Here is a 27,197-nt window from a genome sequence, read left to right on the forward strand (position 1 = left end):
AGTCACATATACAGAACTTGCTGAGAAACTGGCCTGGAAGCACTGCCTAGCTCCATGCATTTTGGGTTTATGTCTACATTAAGAACCAGATATATATGTCTGTGTGCTATTTGGGCTGTGTGTTATTAACACAGCTGATGTTCAGGAATTCCCAGAAATGTCTCAACATCAAGTTTCTAGGTTTCATTCTAGGTTTCTCTCAGGATATTGGAATTTGGAGAAAAGGGATCCTCTGCCTTGTCAGTTCATGGGGATAAGCTTGGTATATGTTCTCAGAATAGGTCCAAGGACAAGTGAATACACAAAATATGAAATAAGGGGCTTGGCATCTCATCATTGAGAATTGCTCCTGTCTTCTTATTGGTCAGAACACATTGTCTAATTCCCACAGAGAGCCCTGATGTGAAATGTCTGATTTCTTAGCATTTCTAGTGCTTTTTAGTGTGCTATCTTTTGTGTGGTTTCTTTCCTGTGAGTACCCTAACATTTCATTCGTTACCACTAGCAGCCACAATGCTGAAATTGAGTGCTTGGGATTTGGCATGGCAACTGAATGACAAAGACTGAGGTGGAAGTTTAAATGCCATTTGAGTTCAAGTCTACCACATAGAACTAGCTGCTTATCTACAGTAAAGGAAGCCAATTTTCAGAACTATTGAGCAAGTTCACTTTATACAACAGCAGCTTTCTAGATATTAAATGTGAATGGACCATGTAAATGGCACAGTGTAAGCACATCTTCTCCTTACACAGAATTGTCTATATTTTAAGATCTTTTTATATTTTCTGATCTGCCTGGATTAAAAATATCCCCCTGTTATTACACAAAAATATATTCTATAAGTTGCCACATAGAAATAGTAATCTTGTTTTGATGCCATGTCTTGTCTGTCACAAAATATTAGCCACTGAACCAGGAAGCAAGTTGAACATTTAAAAATAGCTTTTCCTTAAAGTACATGACTTTAGCAGACTATATGATACTAAGATTTGATATACAAATTTCTGTGAGTGTTAACTAGGTATGATCTGTACAATTTGCTAATTGCTTTACATTCCTAATTCAACGCCTTGTCTCAGGGCAGTTAAAGTTCAAATTAGAGCAAAGGGGTTTAATTTTGAAGAAGCATACTCTGCAAGCATGAATAATAAAGAGAGTAGGAATTCAGCAGATGAGAATAAGGTATGTGTTTAATGGATCTGTACCAGATTGTTCTTTAAACAGAATATTAAGTTAAGTAATACTTGATTTAAATACTCACCACACATCCTTGAGCCACGGAGTATATTAAGATCACAATAAAAATACACAAAATGGTACGAATTTGTATTGTCAGGCACCCTGGAAAACACTAAGGAATGAAAAAAAAAAGATTTATAGATAAATATTTTTAAATATAAAGTGGGGTTGATATTATTTTAGTAGACTATAAAGGGAAGTGAATAAGGGATATGGAAATTTTGCTTGCACAGCAAATTATGAAGTTACAGATATTGTGTAATAATTGTTATGTAGTTATTGTATAGATGGGTTTTAATGGTAATTACAGTTTTGGGGATAATAAATGTGAAATTATTATTACTGTACATTATTTCTCACTATAATTAAAACCCTTAGAAAGTTTAGTGTCTACTCATGATGCAAATAGTAAATTAGGATGGCATTTCTTTTTGCTCTCATGGGAAAAATACCCAAAGCAGCTCTTGTCTTGCAAATTATCAGCTCCAAGTTGTGATCCAAGAGAACATACTGTGATAGCACAGAATTTTGGAGTGGTGTTTGTGCCTTCTTTTATAAGTCATGTTAAATGCCAAGGTAGTCTTAATTATCAGGGCTCATTAAAAATATTGAATTTGTCAGAAAGTGCAGTAAACAAAAATATCTGGTGAAATGGAGTCTTATGAACCTCCATTTTTACCCTGATTCCATCTATCACACTTTTAAATGCGTGAATTCCTTGCTCCTGTGAAGCCCGTGACAGAATGCAAGAGAGGAAGGATAAGTCTGACAGCCTTGTTTTAGTTGTACTGATCTACTCTACTTTCAGGTAAAGCTGCTTTCCTTCCTTTCCCCTTGCATTAAGAATGTGTGGGGTATCTATTATATACTGGGTCCATGATAAATGTTTTGGACCATAGGACTTCTTCAGTAACTTCAAGGGTCAAGAATCAACTCCAAGAAACAATGAGATTTAAAGTGGGGACAGTCCTGTGTTCTTTAAAGGAGGAGGCTCAGACTTACTGATTGAATTTGACTTAAGGTCCAGTGGAGCAAGCAAACACCTGATTTTTAGACAAAAATCACTAGTTCTGAAGAAAAGCTGTTCACTTCAGGGGTATCACCAAAATCAAAAGCATAGCTTCCAGCATGTAGCAAAGTACTCACAGAGAGGGGCTACTGTAGCCTTGGCACAATAAAAATCATATATTGAAGTGCCTCTCCTTCCTGTCTCATATGCAGAGACTGCATACACTTCCCCTGTATGTCTGACCATGAATTAAAAGTTGGAGTAGTCAGAGGTGAATCAACTTCGTTTGGGCTGTCAGACATATGAATATAGAAAAAAAATACATGATCTGCAAATACATTCTGGCATCAGTATGGGTTAAATCCATGTAAACGTAGGTGTGGAACAACCAACATAGTACCAATAATAAGTCTGTATTATGGACCTGAGTTAATTAGCTATGCCAGAAACCAGTTTAAGTATTAGTCAGCATCATTAAAATATATTATGATACCTGAGGTATATCACCTTTAGTAAAACAGTGAGGATACTGTAGAACAAATACTACAAATTGTAAGACTGCAGTTGAAAAACTGTGTCTCAAGGGAAGATACAGCAGTGTCTAAAATTACATTATGAAAATTGACAGACTATTTCTGCATTTATTCATCCCTATCATACAGTTCAGGTTGCAAGGGACCTCATGAGGCCCCAGAGTACTGTCTGCCCTAACCTCCAGAGCCCCAGGGCCACTTTTGCAGAGCTGGTTGCTCCCCAGCCTGTGTCATTGCAGGAGATTCTTTCTTCTCAGGGGCTGGACTTTGCATTTATCCATGCTGTATTTCATAAGATTCCTGTTGGCCCATTCTTTCAGCCTATCTAAGATCTTCTCAATGGCCATCCTGCCAGCTGCTCTTCTGAAATTGGAGTCTCTTGACATGAGTATATTCCATGTCCTTCTCCAGGTTGTTGATGAAAATGTCTGACAGGAGAGGATTCAGGATAAATGACTGTCGTACCTCACATATTACTGGTTTCCAGGTAGAGTACAACCATAAACTGCTAGGCTCCAATTGTTATCATCTCAATGGCATTCTGCCCATTAAATTGTCCAACTAGACCAAAATCCTACACACAAATGGGGTGGAATGTATGGTTTTATCCATATAAAGAAAAAACAAATTAATTTTTTTGAAGGAAATATATATATATTCCATTAATTCAGTTTGCAACCAAATAAATTTTATCTACTGTTTGTTAAAGAGAGTTTGAAGATAATATTGGATTGTTAATAGTTGCAAAACAACATGCAGATTCAAAGAACATGTGTCCTGACACGTTGCACGATTTTTTTTAGCCTGTGTGGCACATACATGTTCTGTGTGTTGACATCCCAGACTATTGTGTTAAAAAGATAAACCTTTAAGAGATAAGGTATGAGATGTCTGAATTAAAATTCTGATACTAACGAGATTCATTCTTTGACTTTAAGTCATTGTAGATTGCATCTGCTCTTTTATGGTAGGGGAGAATTTTGAGCTTCATTTTGTTTTCTTTTATTTGTGGAGTTTTTATGAACTAAACAAATACTGTCAGATGCCCAAAATGCAAGGCATCTGATACAGTAATACATTATCATAGTGGTTTTATGAGTGAGGCATTTGATGCTAAAGCATGGAGAAGTCATTTGTCCAGTGTGAAAGAGGAAGTAAGTGACAGAAGACTGATTAACATAGAGGAATGATTGGTTTTCAATCTTGTATCCATTATACGTAGCATATTCATTATTTTTTACATATTATATAAGACAAATTTTCACCATAAAAATTTAAACTGTGATATTCTGATGGTTTATATTTCTTTATTTTTCTAATGATGGATTTGATCCTGTTAGGTATTGAATCTGTAAAGGAATCTGGAATAAATACAAATTTTATTGACTGACAAAACAGATGGAACACATCTGAAGTTTGCACTAACCTTGGAAATAATATAAAGAGCAGTAATTTCATACAAACTTTGTCTGTATTTCTACCATCTATACAGAAAAAGACAGATGATAAACTACTTTTCCTTAATGAAACAGAAGAAATCATCAAAATTACTTCCAAATAATTGTGCAAGTTTATAAATAGGGTTCTACTCTGTACCTGATACTCCACTAATATACTATTTAAATTTCCATGAAAACAATTACTTTTCTCCTGCCAAAGGATGTAATTTTTTTAAACTAAAATTAGTGTGTGCTAATCAGCAAAGCTGATTAACTGCGTAGGTGTTTTCTCCTGGTATTTTTCAGAAAAGACTAAATTTAGACTAATCCACTGCAGATTTCTTTCATCAGAAAATTAGCCTGTGGATGCTTTATTTTGATTTGGCAGACCTAGTTCTCTCCTAAAGCAACCAAATGTCCTTCTGCATAATTACTGTTGTGAAAATATAATGCAGGAGAATTAATCATTACTAAAGGTTTTGAAAAGGCCAAGGATTGTGTGTGCAAACCACTGTACTTTACCATCACAACAGCTGCTACTTTGGCAGGAAAAATTTTGAAAACAGAGAGGAAGTTAGCAGGACTTTACACCCAGATACCATTTGGAATGGAAGGGGGAACTAGTGTGCCCTGTTGTCAGAAAGGAGCAAAAGTCAGATTAAAGCAGTCGTTTATCTGAACACTTCAATGATTCAACACAGTGGCAGGGGTTAAGGGAAGATGCAGCAAAAAAAGAAAGAAAGCATTGAATTAATGGCACTAAATGCTTCACTGCTGGAAGGATTACTCATGTAAAGTGTGCTTTCAGGTGATCCATCTTTGTTTTTGAAGTGCCAAATACATTCCTTAGCAATGACTTGAAAAGCACCTAGATTTCAGCCTCTGTGAATCTGAGAAGCATTTACTGATGGCTTCATATTCCAAAGGACAAACATAGCATGGCTACCAAAAGGAAGAAAAGGCATAAAATCTTTCATCACTTACTTGTACTCGTGTGACATGTAGGTACATAATACAAGCCACTAGGAAGCATATGCAGAACACCAGGAGAACAAGAACTACGGTACTCCTAGAATCAAAACACAATAGAAGTAATGCAATGCAGCTCAGTAGCAGATGAGAACAATTGCTCATTGGGGTGCTTCTGAAATGGTATTTTAAATGAATGATGTAAAATCACCTCTCCAACCTTGCTATAATACTAAGCATGGCAGAGGAAATTTAATAGTGAAGTCTACTGCTCTCAAGACTAAGACATTAGTAAATGCTATTGTACATGGTCCCCACTCTGACCTCAACAAGGAGATCAAAGCACCTCAAAAATTCAAATGTATGGTGTGTCAGGAGAGACACTTTCTAATTGCAGGCTAATGCAGAATATTCAGCATGATGACTCGCATAAGGGGAATGTATAACTCAATTACTTGGACTTGGCAGCAGTGTAACAGTTACCAGATGCTTTTTCCTTCTAATCTCTCTTTTCAAAGATTCAGAAATCAAAGGTCATTCAACTCAAGTCACATATCAAGTCAAATAAAATCTGACCAGATTGCCTTCTAATGAAACAGAACAACTCCCTGCTTTTGAATCTTCCTCCAAGGTTAGACAAATCTTGCATTTCACAAAGATGCTGTAATAAATTTTTAATTCTAAATATTCTCTCTCCTAATCTGCCAAAACAGGCTTCATGAAATTAGTGGAATAGTTCTTCATGAAAAGAGGGGTGCAACCAAGAATTTTCCTCCTCTAGAAAACTTCTGTTATTGGAAAAGTACTTTATGAATGTGAATAACCTGACAAAAGTAAGTTCACCAATGCTGTTGCATTTGATTTATGCTCGGGGACAACTGGCCCCATGCCAGCCATGGAACCAGGGCTGTATGGCAGCAGCATAACATGATCTTCACACCTTCTTTTCTAACTTGTGAGAACAAACCAGCCAGCCCAGAAGATGTGAACTATGACTTCAGGCATATATGTATCTGAGTGCTTGACAATTACTGGGTAAAGATTGGTTATACAGAGTTTCTAACAGCAAAAGTGTGCAGTTTTCCTGCAGGATTTCTAGCTATTTGACTTTGATTTCAAAGGCATGTAACAATTCCTACTGATCCAGGCACAGGGAAAATTCTGTGGTGTAGTATGTGTACCCAGAATGGGAAGGTGACTATAGTGCTGTCAGCGTGGATTCTGAATACAAATATTAATAGATTGCAGGCTCTCATGCTTTTAGAGAATTCACATTTATTCAGGATGGTAATATACTAGAAGAGAATGGAGGGGATATGACTGCAATGACATCTTTCAGGGCAGCAAGCCAACAACTGACATCAGCAGAGTGGGACCCTGACAGACATTTGTGTTTTCCAAAAAAATAAACACAGTATAAGACGTCAGAAAGGTTCATCATCAGAGCTTTTAGTAGTTACACTGCATGTGCATCTCCATAATTGGACAGATTAGATTGACAGGAACATAGCCTTACTTTCAACAAGTCCATCTGGAGATATGAAATATGTTTTTAGCCGGGAAGCTGTTTTGCTTAGATGATGATAGGAATTGTGAGAACGTCAAGCACATTGCTTTCTGTGTATTTTCAGGCTATCATGGAACATTTTCTTGCCTAGATTTTGAACCTTCTCTTTGAAATATTGTGATACATCACTTCTTCCATTACAGTAATGTATTACAAGTCTTGCCTTTAGCATTCTTTTGTCATACTTATAACTGTGTTGGCAATCTAAAGAGCAGCTTAAAGCTCCAAGTTCTAGGAAGAGGGAAAATTTTCCTGTACTTCCAAAGTTATAATTTAGCTCATGGTTGCATCTGTGTCACAGACAGGGAAGAGCCCAAGAAGACTAGCAATGAAGTCACCACCAACAGATGCTGAAAGAAAGAACTTAGGAGCATTCAGTGGTTGGCTTTCCTAACTAACCCAGTCCATCTTCATGAACTTCAGTGATGATATTCTGCTTGAGCTTGTGTGTCCGTCAGATCAAGGCTTAAAGTGAATCTCTGCCCAGCAATTTTTTAAGGGACAGTACTTTTTGGAAAGGTTACCATGTGATTCTTTTCTTGGAAATATATTCTAGTTTCAATTACACTAACACTCTTTGTTTCTCCTTGTTCAAAATTGCTATGTACTGCAGCTGTTGTTTATTACAAAGAAGGTGAAAGTCTTCTTAATTATGCTCCAGTTAGTCAGCAGAGTCGTTATTCTGTAAATGATGATGTAAATGATGATTTTTGTCAGTGATTTTGAATTCTTAATATGAAAGGTATTATATATAACTGATGATGATGATGATGATGATGATGATGATGATGATGATGATGATGATGAAAAAAACCCCCAGTGTTTCTCAATCTTCCAATTAGAAATAAGAGAATCTAAAAGTATTATTCTGACTGGGGATTTGTGAATAGAAATGACCAGAATTTTAAAAGGGATTTTCATTCATTGCAGCTAGTTCTATTGCCATTGAAATACTAATAATTAGCAAGAGTGAGTAAAGTTTATTTTTAATGTTTTGTTATTCTAATGTAAGAAAGGTTGTTATTAATAATTTTTATACCTTAAACACAATTTTATCTATTTATTATAACCTCTAGATTTGACAGTGAAGACTAATTATTTTTTATTTAGTACACAATTGCATAGAATTGACAAATTCTGAAGTAATCACCAAAGTGTATCACTCAGCAATAGGCATAGAACACCCACCAAATACATCATGAGCATTTGGTTATGTCTGCTTTAGGGCAGTCAAGATCTGACTGCAAGTTATGTGTGCAAGGCCAAACTATCCACTAGGCAGTTTATGTAGTGATAGGATTGATACCAAAAACCTCAATGCAGGCTATAAATTCAAGTTAAAAAGCTAAATGAATACTTCAGTACATAGTTCCCATTAAACTCTGTATAGTTTTATCTGTGTTGCTATCAATACCTGAAGTACTTCATCTAAAGTCAGCACAAACACATTTTAAAAAGTTGCAGTAATAGCTTTATTTGTAAGGCAGAAATGCTTTAAATAATTTAGAAATAAACATGGAAAGTCTGAATAAATACTGAAATGTGTTTTTCCCTTCTAAGTGCATCCTTCTACAAAAAAAAATAAAATTAAAAAAAAGATAGCAGAAAATGTCTCATTTGGAAAAATAGATGGAAAGATTAGACTGAGGATATACTAGCAGAGAATATCCTGAGTGAGAAGATGCCAACCTAGGTGCACATTTCCATGCCACAGACTTTAATGTTTTGACCAGTGCAGGATGTCTGAATATGACCCACTTTGATTTATAATGACAAAAGACAGAAACTTACTGTGGTATGATTAGAAGGTAGACAAGGCCAAATAAGGCAGCTAGAATTAGTGAGAGAACTACAGCACTGGTGAAGTACTCGTCCTGAAGCTGGTGGTACTGTTAAAGAAAGAAAGAAATTAAGACAGTTGGTATTTTATATATACACCCAGTTAGCCACACTTGTCCATTCTCAGTAAGAAAGAACTATAGTCTAAAATAAAACAAGTCCCAACTTAGTTTACAGACATATAAGTAATCATGACCTAAGTCATATGAAAAAAAACAAACAACAAAACAAAACCAGATAAGGCAAGTCTACACAACATTTTCCTTGAAGGATTTCTGTTTTACCCTGTAACTAGTTAAAACTGGGTTAGGCTCAAGTTTATCTTTTGGAGATTTTGAAACAGAAGGAGGTGGCACTTCCTCTTCTCTGCTTGCTCATCACAAAACAAGGCCAAACATCCCTTGGTGCTGCCTTCAAGAAGTCCTGTCACCTCAGCTGCTGGTGGACTTGGAGGCAGCTGCTGTTGGACTTGGAGGCAGCTGCTGTTGAGATAGATGGGCTCAGTTTTGAGCAGCTACCGCCTCTGATTCCTCTAAAGCTACAGGCTTTACTCAGAAAGACTGAAAGTTCATTCTCATTTACACCAAAAGACTTTCTTAATTTGAAAGAGATCAGTTACAGTTAGATAATAAATTAATCTGGAAACTTGAAATCAAAATTTGTGCTCAAAACCTTAGAAAAATTGATCTAATAAGGCACAGAGTCTTCCGACTTGAAAGAGTAGTGGCATGAAATCTTAAACTATAAAGGGACTTACACTAGAAAATTAAATGCTACTGCCAAATTAATTCAAAACCTTAACGTCTTTGCTTTTCAAACACATAAACTAATGGTCATAAATACAAACAATTTGTACAAACAAAACCCCTACAAGGAAGGAACAATGGTTAGTTTATATACATGCTTACAAGTCAGGAGTTAATCCACTGCTTTCAGCACAGTCACACTGGTACAAGATCAAAACCTTGCCCAGAGATTTAAGGGAGTTTTGTGTATTTTCTAGAATTGATGGCATCAATACATATCAGGCTACCTATGCAGAGGGGAGCATCCTTCTGTCATTAACACTCCTCCAGAGCACATGAGTGAGTAGGCAGCCACATTGCCATGAGACAGCATTCAACAGGTGACACAGGTCAGGCAGTTTGGAGAAACAAAAGAAAGACCAAAACACAGGATATGTAACATTACAGAGTAGGATCTCGGTAAGTAGGATGTTACTGATCATTTTTTTTAATCCCCTTCAAGTATTTCCACAGAAGGTAGAGATAATGTCTCCCTCTTGACTGAGAGACAGTCCAATGGAGTATTTAAAGATACTGAGTAACATTTAAATATTTAAATATTAAAAACAAATAAACCCCCCAATGCTAGTTGGCTCACGGTCAGTGAAATCAGCAAAAATAATTTAAACTCCCCTTACTTTATTTTCACGCTCAATTTGCTTATACTTCAGGGTGATGAAGTTCAAGTCAGCCATCTCAGACTCAGTTTGCCGGGCCTCTATCAAGCGGCTGATGTATCTGTTTACTCGAGTTCCTGGAGTGTTGTATACAACATTGGTAGAAAAAGAGGAACGATTCCTGAGTTTTTCAGAGGCTGTCCTTAATGCTCTCCTCTGTAGCAGAGAAGAAGAAAGAAGCACAAATATTATTAGCATTGAAATTTGTCATTGCTATTCATATTACCTCAAGCTTACAGTCAGGATAAGGAGTTCATTAAAAGGAGCAACTACAGAAGACAGTGATCTTATCTCCATGTGAATGCTATCTTGTAAAAACTCCTTAGCTGAAATTCTGATTTCATTCAAACCAATGAGAAATCCTTCATGGCATTCCAAGATCTTAATCCAGAAATTCTCTTCTTATACTGCCCTGACGCTTCTCTGCCACTGAGGAAATAATTAATTTGTTCCCATCAGTGTGACTTTACCTTGCAATTTTTTTTTTCTTGACAGAAGACATGAAGCTCTGAACATCTGGAGGACAATATAATCAGACTCTTCACGACACAGGGAAAGTCCTACTGTCTGGGTAACAATACATATTTTGAAAGGATAATTTTCCTTATCCACTTACACAATGACCACATGTGACTTCAGAGGGTCTGAAACGTCAAGTGTTGTTATGTTTAACTCACCAAGGGGCTTTCTTCTTAAGACCTCTTGAGTATGTCTCAAATGCATTTGCAGATCCAGATGGAGCAATCCGTAAATTATCAGACCTAACCTGTGCCTCACTGGCTCTTTCATGGTTGAGATAGCATGACTGACAAGATGATCACTCATAGTCCCTTTCAGTGGAAAAGATTTATCTGGGAGGAATTTTAAACAACCTGTCTTGCTTTTCACAGAGAGCACTCAGGAGACAGTGAGCAGCATCTCAGCCACACTGGTGGCAACCCTCAATTGAAAGCACTGTAATCTAAACCATTATCTCTATTAGTATGGATAGACAGGGATAAAACCTTACTTCCCACAACAGTTTTGACCACCAAGCTCAGGCAAGTATTGCTATTTCTCTAAAATTAAAGGAATATTTTTTTATCTAACATCTTCAGAGTTCAAGACAATTCAAAGCACAATGGAATGATAAGTCTGCTCAGGATATAATCAATACAGTGTATCAGCAAGATGTTAAAGAAGCAAACAAAATTTCTCTCTTCAGAGCAGTCAGTACTTAATAGGCCACTCTTCAAAGGCTATACTACAAAATATCCTTTTAAACCAGACAGTAAAAAAGGTTGTGATTTCTACTTAAGTAATCCTGCAGGAATGGCCATTTCCTGTCTTATTCCACAGGAAGTTTTTATGAGATCCTCATCAGTGAACAAACTATGAACTACAATAGTTTTTTAACTTACATGGCTTATGTATATTACACCTGAATACTTATGAACAGGGGGAGGGTTGTATACTCATTAACACCTTAACTTTCTGATAGTAAAGTGGACCTTAGGAAAGATAAAGTAACTTTTCAAGTTTTGCTTTGCTGGTTTTATACATAGGGAGGAATTGTATCAGCAATAAACAATGATGAGGCCACTTGAAACATTTTTCTTCAAACTATCAGATCTCATATTTGGTAAATTGTCTGTGGTGTAAGAACTAATTGTTCCAACACGAAAAACAATCTTGGGGACATACATGGACTAGAGCTATCAATTCTGATCTTCTGGGTACAGCTAAAGTCACTGTTTTTAATCAAAAAGAGCTGAGTCTCTTATTTTTATCTCTATTATTATTTCACACAGTAGACTGACATTACGTCTTATACATGATCAAGCCAGTTTTTGTATTTCTCAGAAATGTATTGGCTTCAAAGCCTTTAAAGACTCACATGTTTTACATGATTTACATGATTTGAGGACTGAAAGCTCTGAAGAAACCCTGCATTGCAACATAGAGTATTTATATTAATATCATATAATATAAATCTATTATAAATGTTACATAAAAGTTACAAAAGCTCAGAACAACTGTTTCAGTTAATGACAGCATTGTAGAACTTCACTGCAAATGTCCTGACAAGAAAAAGCTTTCATTAGCTTCCTAGAAAACCCATATGGGTATTTTATATGTGTATTGTTATATTTATACATATATATATACACAGACACAATGCAAATATTGTATATGCTTCAAAGAATGTGTGGGTTACATTTTTTTAATACTAAAAGACAGCACTAATTCACAATTGGAAAGCCTTGTGCATGGCCAGTTTCAAAATAAATCCCGGAGTTTCTAAAATTCTTCACTGAAACTGTGTTTTAAAGGTACTAATTGACTTTTCTGCCCTTCTCCTGCAGAAGCAGCACAAGCACATATAAAACCCAAAATATGAAATTTAGAATGCTTTCTGAAAGGAATATTTAGACTGAATCTTCAATAAATGTACATGATTTAAAAAAATAACAACAACAAAAAAACCCCAAATAAACAAACAAAAAAATCTCCTAAAGAAGGTGGAGCAATCAGTCAAGCTGAATTACCGATTCCAACCTGTGCCACTGCTCACTGGTGGCGTGACTATGCAATATTGCCACCTGCTGGCAAAGGAATGAGCAACTCAAGCTTTTTATCCGTAAATTTCTGTGTAGATTCATACACAGAAAAGGAAGTAAACCAGGCTACTATAATGTAAGACAATTTTGAATGATGGCATTACAAGGTATCCAAGAAAGCAGAATTTGTATTTGTATTAGGGACTTCTATGCTTAGCATTTGTATCAGGGACTAAGAGGGTGTTTGGCTAATCAGTTGCCTTTCATATTTTAGAGAACCATCTAGAGATGCAAAATAATTCTGTTGTTTTTTGTTTGCCACCATCAGCTTCAGACTGTGATGGACAAAAGATGCAAAAGCATCTCTCTTTAGAATGATGGAAAAAGCCTCAGAAACTCTAATTTCTGTGAAGTAAGCCCATAATAGAAACCACATAAACTGCCTGGGCTGGCTTTTCTAAGAAGTGCTTCAAATTTGAGGCCTTTTTCTCTTTACAGTGAGCATTAGATAGTTCTAGCTCCAGCAGGAACATCAGAAGCTTCTCTATCAGTTGGTAACATCCCCACATATGTTCTCAAAGCAGGTCTGCTTGATGCAGCCCTGGACCTGATGCCCAAAGAGCGCACATGGCCCACATGGATTACCTTATCATCATCCTCACACGTCATGACATTGGAGAAAGGGATCTCCGCTTTGAACATCTTCCGACAGTGCATGAGCTGAACTAGCAAATAGCAGACTGTCTTGAACTTCATTCTTTTGGCAGGCTTAATGTCTGAGAGAATCAGTCCAGGAAATATCTGTGGGTCAGAAAAATAGTATTTGTAACTGTCATTAATATTACAACACGGGCAGATTGGCAGGCACTTGCACCACCCAGTGGTCAGAACAAAGCAATAGTTTAAGCAAGAAGCAATGGGTTTTGATAAACATCCTGTATTTACAAACGAAGATTGCTTAATCTTTTTTTTAAATCAACTAGTAAAGAATCTATTGAACAGACTTTATTTAAACTCATACTTAACAGTTTGGGAACAGTTTTCTACTTAGAAACATAGACTGCAAAACACTGCATTAATGACAAACTCATAAAAGAGGCAGTACTTTAATATTAAAATAAATTCTAGGAAAATATAGGAAAAGTAAAGGTGAAAGCAGCATTTTTATCAATTGATGTTAAAAAAACCCCAACGATTTCTGTCTTTTTCTTCTTTCCTTGTTTTGTTACTTCAGCCACTGGTAAACTCATTAAAATCTGAAGAGGATAGTTTTTGCTTTAGAGTTATACATATGCCTCAGAAGGAGTCTTTGAGGCATGGAGGTTATATCTTACATCATATTTCTTCAAAGCAAGGAGCGTTATACCACAGAGAAATACTCTCAGTGGGTTGTGTATAATCTATTCCTTTTACCATTGAGCTCCCAGTTCAGCAAGGACAAATATTTTCTTGGTTAACTCTTAAGCATGTATTTATCTCTTGTTAAATTCAGTAAACCCCTTGTATGTGTTCAGATGCTTTCACAGATCAGAATATTCTATCCTCAGTATTTATACCCAACTTATTCATACTTCTGGCATGTGGTATGTGTAAAGCAGTGCTAACAAGAAATGTGGAAGGCCCCCATGCCAGCACAGCATACTTGAGCTTGTAAAATTGATATATTCTGGGACAGCAAAATAAAAAAAAGCACACAAGATTTGGTCCCCAGTATTCCTAGGTACAAAAGACAGAGCAAAGCCCAGTCCAAAATCTTTAGTCAAATGCTCTTAAAACCCACAAATGGCATTGAGAATTTGATGTGCAGTCTTCACAATACTGTGATTTACTAGGGCCATTTACATCATTACTTCAATGATCAAAGTATGAAGAAGAAACTGAAAGCATTTGTTTAATGCATGTTTTCATGGACACCGAATTTCGAGGGGCAGGGCAAATGACACTGCTTGTATTCCAAATGGCATCTCAGATATTGGTTTGCTGTGATGTTTAACACATACAGCCAAGCACTTGCATTTTCTGGGGAATCAAGGTAATATATTGTTGAACTCCCAATACCCTGCTTAGTCAGTTACACTGTGTCTATGAAACACAAAGAATGTGATATGTTTCAAGTGTGTAAAGGTGCCTAGATGTGCACATGTGCGTTATTGTGCACTGGAAGGCTGACTGAAGGCTGACATCACCAGCACTGCACTACACGGTCATCAGCTGAATTCTAAAAGGGCATTAGTGTATCTAATGTGTAATCATTTGTATAAGTGATAGTTTAACAAGTCTCTGCAAAGAAATTTCCAACATGAAAACTTTCTTTCAAGGGCTTTCTGGGTGAAGACTTATCACTGAATTGCATAAAAGGTAGTGTACAAGGATATTCACATCCTAATCATCCTTTAGGTATTCCTAAAGACACCAAGTAGATGGTTGTGTTATGATCAGCTTTTGAGCTACTATTCCCAGCAGCTAAAACATGCTTTTTTGAGAGATACTCCACTTACAAATTTTCCTAATGTAGTCATAATTCCTCTAGAAGTTCTATGTATTTTAGTCAGTCTCCCTATCAAACTTTTCATACTGCAAATTTAGCAACTTTCTTGAAACTCCTTCCAGTTTTACATTTTGTTTCATTTTTAAGACAAGGGTATAATACAAGATTAGAGAGAAGTTCACAAGTGGACCATATCTTAAGAGGTCATTAGCTCTTTTTTTCCTCAAACCTTTCACTGTGAATATTGAACTAATTAGGTCGACAACTTTGATCTTAGATCACCATTGCATTGGCTTGGAAAGATGCCTTTAAATAAATTCAGAGAGCAACAAAACCTGCCTGACAGCCTTCATTATAGAAATGCCACAGGATAGATGCAAGAGTGGCAGAGAACAGGCAGAACATCTTACTAGCAAACCATTCAAGAAGGCATGACTGTGAAAGGTGGGCGCACAGGCATGACTATATCCTCCTACAAGGATTAGAAGTCCTCCATGCAAACTTCTTATAATAGATGTGGTTTTGAGAACAACTTGCAACTTGAAAATTTGGAATGGATACAGTCTGACTCAGGCAGTGTGGCCCTGCCACCAGTACAACTTTTCTTCAACCACAGGTTTTCATTCAGTTTCCTGACTTTATCAAGTAAGGTAGAGCATTTTTAGCTCTTACCATCAACCGCTCTCTTTCAGTTTATAGATCTTACTGGCAGATTATATATCAACAGTATACATGCTTTATATGCTGAAAATACAGCAACATTTTCCACCTGTTTTGTAGTTAAATAGAAATTTCAGCACAGATCACTGGAAAAAATGGAGTAGTGTATCTACTTCTGAGCACTCCAGTACAAGAGAAACAGTGACAAACTGGAGTGAGTTCCGCAAAGGTTCACAAAACCAAGCAAGGTTCCGAAGCACATGACACAGGAGAAGAACTTGAGGGAATTCAGTTCATTTACCTGAGAGAAGAGAAGGCTAAGGAGGGATCTAATTGCCATCTTCAGATACTTAAGTAGTAGTTGGAAATAAGATGGAGCCAGACTCATCCCAAATATTACTCAGAAAAAAAGTCAGTGAATATAGGTTGTACCAAGGGAAATTCTTACTTGATATAAAGAAGAGAAGTCTAACTGTGGGGATGATCATGTGCTGGAGAAGGCTCCCCAGAGAGGCTGCAAAATTCCAGTCTGGAAAACACCCAGCACTCACTCACAAGTGGATCTAACTGCAAAGCTGGCCCTGCTTTGAGCAAGGAGGTTGACCACATGACCTCCAAAGGCCCCTTCCAAATTTAGTTACTGTGCAGAAAATTAGTGGAACATACTCAGCTACTGTTCTTCATGGTTCACCAAGAATATGACCACTCCAAGGACATTGCATACACACAAAGCAGGCACACTGGCAGTTCTCAGCAGATCATGCATAATTTTACATATAGTTTTGATTAGTTGTTTGGGAGTGTTCTTCTGTTGTTTTTGGTTTGTTTTTTTTAATTTATTTTTTAATTCAGTGGCTTCAGGACCTATAGATTCTCCGCTGGAACTGAGGATTTTCCGTTCTAGTATTACATATACCTAGGATCAAAAATACAAGGAGTTCTCTCATTTTCATCTCACAAATGTCCCCTTTTTATAATTGCTTTTACAGCAGAACAACATTTTTGATACTGAATTTCTCAGTGAAACATTTAAGTAATCTCATCCTCTGCTCCAAGTCTCTGATAAAGTCAAGAAATGCAGTATAGTCTGTTAAAACCGACTTAAAAAAAACCAAACCAAAACCCCCAGCCCCAGTGTCTTTTACTCTTCTTTTTCTCTGATTTTGCTCCAGGAGCATTACAGGAAAGCTGGACTGCAACATTCCCATTCCATCTCATTTTGTCAATGCATTTTACTTTCATACTTAATTTTCACCCTCAGGATCATCTCTAATTCTGTTCGCTGTTCATTTACTTCACAATTTAAGCAGAAGTTGGTTGGTTGCTGAAACTCAGCTGGCAAATAAGGTTAAAAGCTGCGATTTTCTAACACAGCAATCTGAAAGCAGCCAGGCTATCTAAAGCTTTGTGAATGTCTTTAGGTATTCAGAAAACAAACAAGTGCTGATTAAAACTTTGGGAAAACACCTCAGTGTTCCAATGTCTCGTAATATGCTGATAAGTGTTTAACTTGTCCTCACCTGAGATTCTCAGTAATGTCAGTAGACTGATATTCCCCTAACTATATTCAACATCAGTGCACGAAATGGCATGGGAAAGAAGATATTAATGACATTTAAAACATATTTAGAGAAACCATAAATGCAGTAACACTACATCGTCTGTGCTTTCTATCTTCAGGCAGGCATGAGCCATGCCTCTAAGTAGTGGCATGTGCTCCATTACTATCATTGAGTCATTTTGTTCTGAGATAGGTGAGTTTTTATTTTCTTTTCTTTTTTTTTTTTGTTATTGTTATTATAGTTAAAATCACCCAGACATTTGCTTTTCCATCCTTTTCTACTCCCTTAGGATACATTTTGCTTATCACACCTCAACTGTCCATCAGGAAAGTTTATTAGGGATTTTTACCAACAAATAATGCAGCTTCTGCAAGACAAACTTTTAACATTCAGAAGTGTGACCACTTTCTTGACAAAGATGTAGAAAAAATTTTTAGCAGCTGTAAAGACTAAAACAATCTCTAGGAAACCAATAACAGAGACAATCTTATACCAGTGCCCTGTGTTCCTTGCCTCTCCAGATTCCACATTTATGGAGGAAGAAAAAGAGAGGAGAATGTTGTTAGAGCATGTAACTAATGCTACCATCCCTGCCAGCCCTAGCTGCAGGCTGTCACATTGATGATGATGCACTAGCAGCTTCACAGCAACTGCAGAAACAATCCTGAAGATGTAGAGCAACACACTCTGTAACACAAACATTCTTCTTCTGTGTTTGTTGGGCAGTTAACACAAGCAATTTATTTCCAGTGTTTGAGTTTGTGTATTCCAACAACTTGTGCAATGCAAAGTCTCAGGCACAGAACAGCCCCTGTCCAGACAAAGCTGCTGCTAAAAGGCTGTCTGTCTGTCTGTCTGTCTGTTAAACCAGGTCTGCTAAGGTATTTCTAGGGTGTTAAAACCTGATTATTGCCCAAGTTATGCATTCAGATCTCTAGTTAAATTCCTTGTTAGGAGCTGTCAGCCATCGAGAGCAAAGACAGCCCCTGGACTCTCCAAGTCATGGCAGCAGTGGCAGCTGCAGGTAGTCATCAGTTTGAAAGGAAAAATCATCAGTGTGTGCCCAGATATGGATTCAGATGCCTAACTTGTGGCATTTCAAATTAGAACAATTTTATCAAATACATTTTTGCTTACTATGTGCCAGAAAAGGAGACAGTTTCTGTGATAAACGGGAAAAGTTTTCAAATGTCCTGCATTAACTCTGAATCTCTTTTCTTCTGTTACTACTTACAGTTTAAAAGTCAGAGCTTTAGCACTCCATAAAGGTTGGTAAGCATACAGTCACTTAAGTAAAAATACCCTCAGAATTAATTAGCCAAAGTTGACAACTTAAAACAACTATGAAAACTTTCTTGAGACAAAGTAGACTGCATATTTTTAGAAGAGTCAGATGCAAAAACATCCTAGGGAGCTGCAAGACATATGGATGGATTTATTGTGCTGTAAGGGCTCTGCAGAAAACACAAATTTTATACCACTGGAAAAAGAAGAGATTATGAGAAGTGTGGTATGTTACTGTAGACCTAGCCAGTGATTGAATCAACTTAACTTTGTAGAGATAGAAATTTCCCACAAATATAGACAGAACTTAATTTTTAATTGAAATAATTAATAAAAAATAATTAATTGCAGGAATTTTAGACCTATTTTATCACTCCGGTTGCGTTTTTTTCTTTCTGTAGCCCTCTTTTTCTTTGGTTATTGTTTACAAGGTGATGCCAAGATGACATCTTTTAATCAGATCAGACAAAATCCAACAAATCTCTGTCAAAACTCTGAGTAATACATGTATTATATACATTGTTTCACTTTTAAAGTTTAGTTGAGTATTATCAGAATATGACAGAAAGCATCCCAAAACCAGTTCTACTTGTGAAACATGCTGGTTAGTAGTAGTGGTTCACCAACAAAGTCAAAAGGCAAGCACATGTAGTTACTATGTATGTCATCTATACAAAGCAAAAAAGACACCATGAATCTATGATGCTTTCTCTGTGATATACTGCACAAGGTTCATTCCATGTTGAGGGAAAAAAAAATCAGATCAGCCACAGGAAAGACATAAGCAGACAAAACCCCTTGGCTGGTGGTGGAAGGATATAGAGCCGAGTAATTTGTTTTAACATAAAAGGCAGCTAATATGCTTCACACAACAAAACTATATTGATTAACAGTAAAGGAGGATGTGGTACACTAAGGCAAAAATACTGCCTTTTCAAGCAGAAGAGTGATGGAAAATTTGTTTGTTTTTTGTTACTCTTTGGGATAGGACTGCAATGCAGGAAGTTGAAAATCACATCTGTTCATGCTAGATGAGACAACAAAATAGGAAAGTGATGTGACAGCCTCTGTCACTTTTCTTGCAGCTGTTGTCATGCAAGTTAGAATGAATCTCAGGTTGCTGAATTTCCTGAGTCAAAGAAATTAAGTGATCAACCTTTTGAGCTGTTCAATCCATCTGCAGTTCAAAACAAATTATGCCACAGGTGTTTACTGCAGATAATTCCTCTAGGCATTTCTGACATTTGTGAGAGTTTTTACGTTTTAAATAGCATTTTCCAAAGGATGCTCCTGAGCTGTGTTTGCTTATTGAGAGTCTTCAGGATTTCAGCTGAGTTTTTCTGAAATCCATAAGACTGACAATAGGGCTTTCCTCTTCCTCAACTATTGCTTTAACTTCTGTTTTTAAATGGACCACTGGTGTTTCGGTTTGACTATAATTATTTTTGGGTCAAAAATAATATTGAAGTTTTAGCTGTCTGTGTGGAATGTTTAGGGCATGATTCAACACAGCAAACAAGACAGAACACAGAGAGCCACACCCTACCAGCATCCACTTTCTTCTGGCTAAAAACTACATGAGGGTTCAGGGAAAAAAGTGGGATTCACCTGCATTTTCAGGATGGTCATATATTACCCAGTAACTTCAGATAAGAGAGCAGGGCTATCCAAGCTACAAGAAGGATTTTCTGAAACTGCCTGGCATGGCTTTTTAAGTACATGGTAAGGCAGGAAAGAGAAACATCAGTCTTTTCAGAGAAACAGCTGGTTTCCAAAGGGCAAGCACTTTCATGGATCCTTCATTGTATGCTATTCAAATAGTAGAACAGGATAGCTTGTGATTTACACTGCCACAAATAAAAGATAGCTAATATATTGGAATACACAGTTGCTGAATAACTCATTAGCACATTACTAGAAATTTTGCAGATGGTGATCAGCAACCTATTGGAAGCTAATCATTGATTATATTTGAGGTATACTGTAAAATCTCAGAGACACTTAGGAATATATAGGAATACTTTGTAAAATGTATCTATAGCGTTTCCCAAGGAGTTTTGTAATTATTATGGCCTCCTTTTCTGGACACAGCTCTACTGCTTCGTGCTAATGGTATTACAGAACTATTTGTCTTTGCTTTATCTCTGGAGCTGGCAAAGTTGCACGATGAAGCAGATTCCCTTCAGCTGGCAACGAGTGACAGTGATTGGCAGCCCCAGTTCTGTAAAGGCAAAAACTAACACACTCTGAGGAATCTTCCCCCTCACAAAAACTTGATAATTTCTGACCACTGCTTGACTATCTGTAGAAGTACCTTAGGAATTTGGCTTAATCAGCTGTTCTGGGCAGTTTTGTCAGCTGGTGAAATAATGAGTCTTTTCAAAACTAGAGAGGTTTCACCACAGAGTGAACTGCTGCAAAAAACACAAAGTAAGTAAAAAAAACCACACAGATATCACTGAGGTTGTGCCCAAACATTAGAGGTGTTATACTGCAGGAGAATCACACTTTCTAGAGCAACTGAAGAAATGAAGCAGACAGCCCAGCCAAGCCCACTACCTCCGCTGTGCTTCTGGGAGCCAGCTATGCCAGTAGGAAAACTGAGGCAAAGACATCAGTGCTGACAATGAAAGAGCAAAGAATTTTGATGAAAAAATTATGCAAATAATTTGAAAGTTGCAACAGGATTAGTAAGATAGGTTACCAAGGAATCATTAATGGAAAAAGTTATTTAGCTGGGTCTAAGCAAAGTTATAAAGTTCGTGTAAGGGGCTCTGAGATTAAAAGATGTGGCCTAAATTTTTTTCTTGATATAAAATTCATGTACAGGAATATTTACAATACTTCACAAAGCTAGGACATTTTGAAACTAAGAGAATGTCCACATGTATAAAGCACAGAGTAAGAATCTCGTGACTATTTAATATATTAAAATTAGAGCTGTTATTCTAACGAATTAGACCTGTTTTAAAAGTCCAAGATATTCATGTATGTGGTCAGACTTGTGTCTGCTTATTTTCAAATTTTCTCTCAGTGCAATATTTTGGTCACATCACTGTAAGTATTAATATCAATATAAATATCAATATTAATATCAATATAAATATCATGCATAATTAAATTTTATGTAAAAGAAAAGTGCTGACATTTTAAGAACTAGTAACTTCCTAAGGGAATTATAAGGTGTAGTATATTTAAAACGCATATTTGCATACATTTTTAACTACGATGATCAGTAAAAATGTTTAATTTACGTATGTCTTTGGAAAGAAGAACAATTGTGTTTAGAAGCTGAGTGTTATCCAGACAAGTATGCATTAATATTGCTTAATAATAAAAATAAATAAAACACAGAATGGTTTGAGCTGAAAGGGATCTTAAAGATCATCTAGTTCCAATACCCCTGCCATGAGCAAGGACACCTCCCACTAGACTAGGTTGCTCAGAGCCCCATCTAACCTGGTCTTGAACATTCTCAGAATTGAGATATCTATGACTTCTCTGGGCAACCTGTTCCAGTGCCTCACCACCCTCACGGTAAAGATTTATTTCTAACATCTAATCTAAGCCAGCTCTCTTTCAGTTTGAAGCCATTCCCCCTTGTCCTATCACTACAGCTTCTGATGATGAGTCCCTGTCTATCTTCCCTGTAAGCCCCTTTCAGATACTGGAAGGCTGCTATGAGGTCTCCACAAACCCTTCTCTTCTCCAGGCTGAATATCCCCAACTTTCTCATCCTGGCTTCATAGGAGAGGTTGCTGTAGTCCCCTTACCAAACACATGGCCATCTCTGGACTTGTTCCAACAGTTACATGTCCTTTTTATGTTGGGGACACCGTAACTGTGTGAGACACTCCAGGTGGGGTCTCACAAGAGCAGACTAGAGGGAGACAAACACTTCCCATGACCTGCTGGCTACTGTCCTGCTGATGCAGCCCAGGATTCCATTTGCTTTATGGGCTATGACTGCAGGCCGCCAGCTCATGCTGAGTTTTTCATGAACTATCACTCCCGAGTCCTTCTCCACAAAACTATTTTCAATCATTTCTCTGTCCAACCTGTAGGTGTGCCTGGGATTGCCACAACTCAGCTGGTGCTCAGCTGTTGAACTTCATGTTTGCACTGGCACACCTCATCAAGGTCCGTGTGGATGGCATCCCTTCCCTCCAGCATGTTGACCTCACCACACACCTTGGTGTCATCAGGGAACTTGCTGAGAATGCATCCAGCTTGCTGAGGGTGCACTCAGTCCCACTGTCCATGTCACTGACAAAGAAGTTGAACAGTGTTTGTCCCACCACCAACCCCTGAGAGACACCACTTGTCACTGGTCCATGTGGACAATGAGTTGTTGACTGCACAGAGTAACAGATAATAATAGATGAGTATACTGTCTATTAAAATAAAAACTGTAATGAAACAAAAAGAAATGTATTCCTTCAGTAACCACTTAACAGCACTCTCATATTAAACTAACAATCAGATCACAAAATCATGATTGTTAGCTGATTCAATAAAAGATTAAAAAATGGGAACACTTTACAATTTGTTCGCATTCAGAGTGTTACTGATACATAAATTACTCATCTCACACTCTTATTCTCATTCTTGGATAGGGTTATAGTGATGAAAAATTTTCCTGTCAGACCAAATATGGAAGAATGCAGTGTATGTAGCTTCTAATTAATTAATTAAATGAATAAATAAATAGATAAATATTTAAAAAAAACAACCCCTCAGTGGGCTTATTTTTGTTCCAAATTCAACATATTCTTGGTCATCTGTTGCTCATAACATTGATTTTCATCCCTCTTGGCATCATACCTGCCAAAGTCAGTTCATATTAATGTCAGAGACGATGTATAAAGAATAAAAAATGTGTCTGCATTTCAGCTGCTGAGTCTCTGGGGGAAAGAATACAATACTAAACCAGAAGATACCTGAATTCATCTAGAGAAATTCCATCTTGTCTCTGCTTCATTGGTAGCCTTCTGTTTCTATGTCTCTGATGAGTTAATGAATGAATCGGGGTAGGAAGGAACAGCAGGTGTTTATTTAGAAGGCAAATATGCTATTATGTAGCTCGTGGTCCAGTGACTGGTATACAAGTATACAAAGGCTGGGGATGACTGTGATGGACTGTGACAAACAGCACAGTGACATGCTGATTGATCTGTAAGCCCAGTGGAGAAGCCACTCAATACTAGAAAAATTCATGAAGTGTTTCTTTCTGCCAGTTTGGCTGACACGTCATTGATGCATGCTACAGAGATAATGTCGTTAGCCAAGCTGTAGAGCAGCATCTGCCACCTCCACAGGCTCATCAGTGACACCCATGGGTAAGATGGCATTTATTTTATGCAGCTGATAACAAACCGATCAGTGGTTTCTCAGCAATCAGCAGTGGTTTCTCAGGAGTCTTGCAAAGACAAAGAAATGTGTACTCGCACAGCGGTGTGCTCTCATTCTTGCACATTAAACATGCATTGACCTGGTTTACTTTTAGATGTGATTGTCAAGCTTCTGTTCCTCAGTCGCTGACTTATGCAGTGGAGATCACACACCAGTTTCTATATATAATAGTCAAACTAATCCCCGTTTCTCTCTGCTTGTCTGTGCGCACCAACCAATGGAAAAATTTCCTGAAATTCAGCTATTTATTCCTCTGAATATGAAATAAAGCCTGATACAAAATAACATAGGAAATGAAACTATACATAACGCTGTAGGAGTAAAAACAGCAGAAAACCAAGACAAAAATTTTAGCAGTAAGAAGCAACACACCTACCTTAATTAAACTCTTTTAATAAACCCTTGCATTTTCTTCCTTATTGAGATTGATCAGTTTAGGAACTAATCTTGATTTCAAGAAAATCACCAGAAAAAACTTGAACTGACTGCCAAAACAGACTCTAACCCACGGTTTTTCCATCTGTTTTCTTTCATAATATCTAAAACTAAATTTAATCATATATACCAGAAGAATTAAATGTGATATTGCATGACTTTCACAGCAGATGAGAAAACTCCATCTCTCTAATAACAAGATGCTTTAAAGGAAATGCATAAAAATCACTCTTGCAGCAGTCTTTCCAGGAAAAAAAACAACAGGATTTTTCAGTCCTAGAATCTAATTCCCTTGGTCACTGGACTCCCAACATTTTCATAAAAACTCACACAGTCATCAAGTTAAGACCAAAAACCTGACTGTAGGTATGAAATTCAAGATTACATATTTATCCACGGTTACATTTTTTCTCAAACACTTGTTGGCTAAAACCCTCAAACATGGAGCTTTAGCAGCTTAAAAACTTGATCTGTGTAGAGATATCATTTAAAAACCTGACCAATACTTTCAGTATCGGATATTATAGTTTTCCCTCGAAGGTCAAATCCCTGAATTAAACTTATTTGAACAGAATCTCAGAAGATAAGGATGCAAAAATCTGTGTCCCAAATTCTTTAGCTGAGATAAAGGGCAATAAAATTTCTCTTGGCCTACTAAACATGTTACGGCAGATAACTTTCAAGATGAGTCTCATTTGATGTGGAAAATGTTGAACAAATAGAATGTGTTCAAACAATAATTACAGACTTTCAAGACTCCTCCGGAGATCACAAAGCATTCTTCAGTAGATCAAAAGGCTGCACTCAGTAACTGGTTGAGGAGGAAAGGTGTTACTATAAATGTACCTGTTGGAAAACCATTGTCCCCACCTCATCGCATGCTGAGACTCAAGAGACCACCATTGCACAGCTGGGCCTTAGAGAGTGTTTGAAGAGCTTTTAGAAATAAGAAATACCCGTATTGTCTCTACCTTCAGAATAGCACAGAACAGTTGTTAAATTATGAAAATGCAGCACAGAGTAAGTTACAATTTGTGGTGCTTACCTTTCTACGATGGGATGGCACAATAAAATAAGTTTCAATATTATGCTTCTTCAAGAAACTATTCCTTTCATGACCATATCCTGGTTCTACCTCATAGTCCCCATTTAGGCACTCTAAGGTGGTCTTTGTAATGTGAACTTTCCTGAAGAGAAAAATTAGGCATCGTTTAAAACAAAGATAGGAAATGAGCTAGTTGCTACTGAAATACATTCCTGTGCAGAAGTTCATAAAGGAGTCAATTTATGTGTAAACCCACAAGTTTGATGTAAAATAATACATTAAAAAATAAATGAAATTGTTGTTTTGGCTTTTCAGCCAAATAGAACACAGATAAATTTCTATTACATACATTTTCTAAATTTGGATAAAGTGAACAGAAAGATAACTGTTGACTGTTCAAACACTTGTAGATTCACTGATCTGTATAATGTGAAAGTCTTCTCATTATCTTCTATATTTTGTGGCTTTCTTAAGTAATTACCTCACGGGCTACTTGGAAAAACATCCTGCTCTTTTAAACTTGTGACTTCACACTCCAGATCTCTCTTAAGTATAAAAAGGAAACTTCTTTTCTGTTTCACTTCACATTTCTGACTTGTATAATTTATTCACTCTGTTTTGTAGGCAGCTTTCTAATTCACTTCTTTTCTGCCAGCACAGCCATCTTTGACATTATTTGTGAGTTTTCTTATCCTGAAAAAGTCTTCACATTTTCTTCCAAAAGACTCCTTCCATTTGAAACGTCTTCATAGAAAATATCCCAAAAGATTTTGCTACTTTCCTCTAATAAACATATATTCAGATTTTTTTTCACGGGAAAAGCTTAAAGTAATGAACATATAAAATAGTTGCCTAAATTATCTAAAGCAGATATATGCAACAAACAAATTCACTCATTATTACCACAGAAATAGGAGGTTTCATTGTCCTCCTGTTCAGCAAATCATGATCTTCTAAAAATGCAACAAACAATGGTAGGTTCTAGTCCAAATATGAGCTACCACAGAAGACCAGCTGTGCACCTGTGCATTTAAATTGCGTCCAAGACTGTACAATGAGTACTTAAAATTCCAGGACATGCCCCATGGGTTTATGTGTTACTGTATCATTTGCAAACACATCATCAATATTTGAGTTTTCTTTTCTATAGCACATTAGTACTAGTGTTGGAAATCTTGCCATGTAAAAGGACTAAGGCACCCTCCTGGCCGCCTGCAAGAGTAGACGTGCAAAGGTAAAAATTTCCTGGAATAGCTATGAAAGTTTAACATTCCTACATTCCATTGAATCTTTCATACTCTTTATATTTCGCATCTTCTAATAAGGATTTTTTGTTTGGAAATGTTTGCTTCTAATCTAACTTATTATGTAAATATCAAGATCATTTGGAGAATTCCACTGGATAAATCATATAACACATTAATTTCTCTTGCCAAACATAATCAATAGAAATTACATGCCAATACCTCAAAGAAGGAAATAAATTCTTCACCCATACAGGTTTCTATTTCTTTTTCTATGTTTCTCTTTCAGACTTACCCAGGCAGTCCTCCAGCTTCCATGACATTAGCTAAAGTCACATCATTTGACCAGACATCATATTGCCATTTTCGGAGACCCAGGACCCCACAGAGTACCCTGCCTGTATGCAATCCAACTCTCATGTTGAGATCAACCTCTGTGGCTTCTGCAACAGATCTGGAATGGAGACCA

At 36.9% G+C, this 27,197-nt stretch overlaps 1 protein-coding gene across 4 annotated transcripts in view; it reads right to left on the minus strand.

The window, feature by feature from the left end:
• ADCY1 (adenylate cyclase 1) overlaps positions 1–27,197 on the minus strand; it is a 163,499-nt gene that overhangs the window by 41,218 nt on the left and 95,084 nt on the right. For all 4 annotated transcript variants that reach the window (XR_011697676.1, XM_071553426.1, XM_071553427.1 and 1 more), the window contains exons 6-12: positions 27,024–27,182; positions 25,485–25,626; positions 13,244–13,399; positions 10,020–10,214; positions 8,549–8,646; positions 5,206–5,290; positions 1,263–1,352 (exon numbers count right to left, since the gene is read on the minus strand). Coding sequence is in view for 3 of the 4 variants with exons in the window: in XM_071553426.1 (XP_071409527.1) it covers positions 1,263–1,352; positions 5,206–5,290; positions 8,549–8,646; positions 10,020–10,214; positions 13,244–13,399; positions 25,485–25,626; positions 27,024–27,182 (925 nt within the window). In the remaining variant the exon portion in view is untranslated. The remainder of the gene's footprint in view (positions 1–1,262; positions 1,353–5,205; positions 5,291–8,548; positions 8,647–10,019; positions 10,215–13,243; positions 13,400–25,484; positions 25,627–27,023; positions 27,183–27,197) is intronic.

The sequence above is a fragment of the Pithys albifrons genome, chromosome 4 (assembly GCF_047495875.1).
Source record: "Pithys albifrons albifrons isolate INPA30051 chromosome 4, PitAlb_v1, whole genome shotgun sequence".
Classification (NCBI taxonomy): domain Eukaryota; kingdom Metazoa; phylum Chordata; class Aves; order Passeriformes; family Thamnophilidae; genus Pithys; species Pithys albifrons.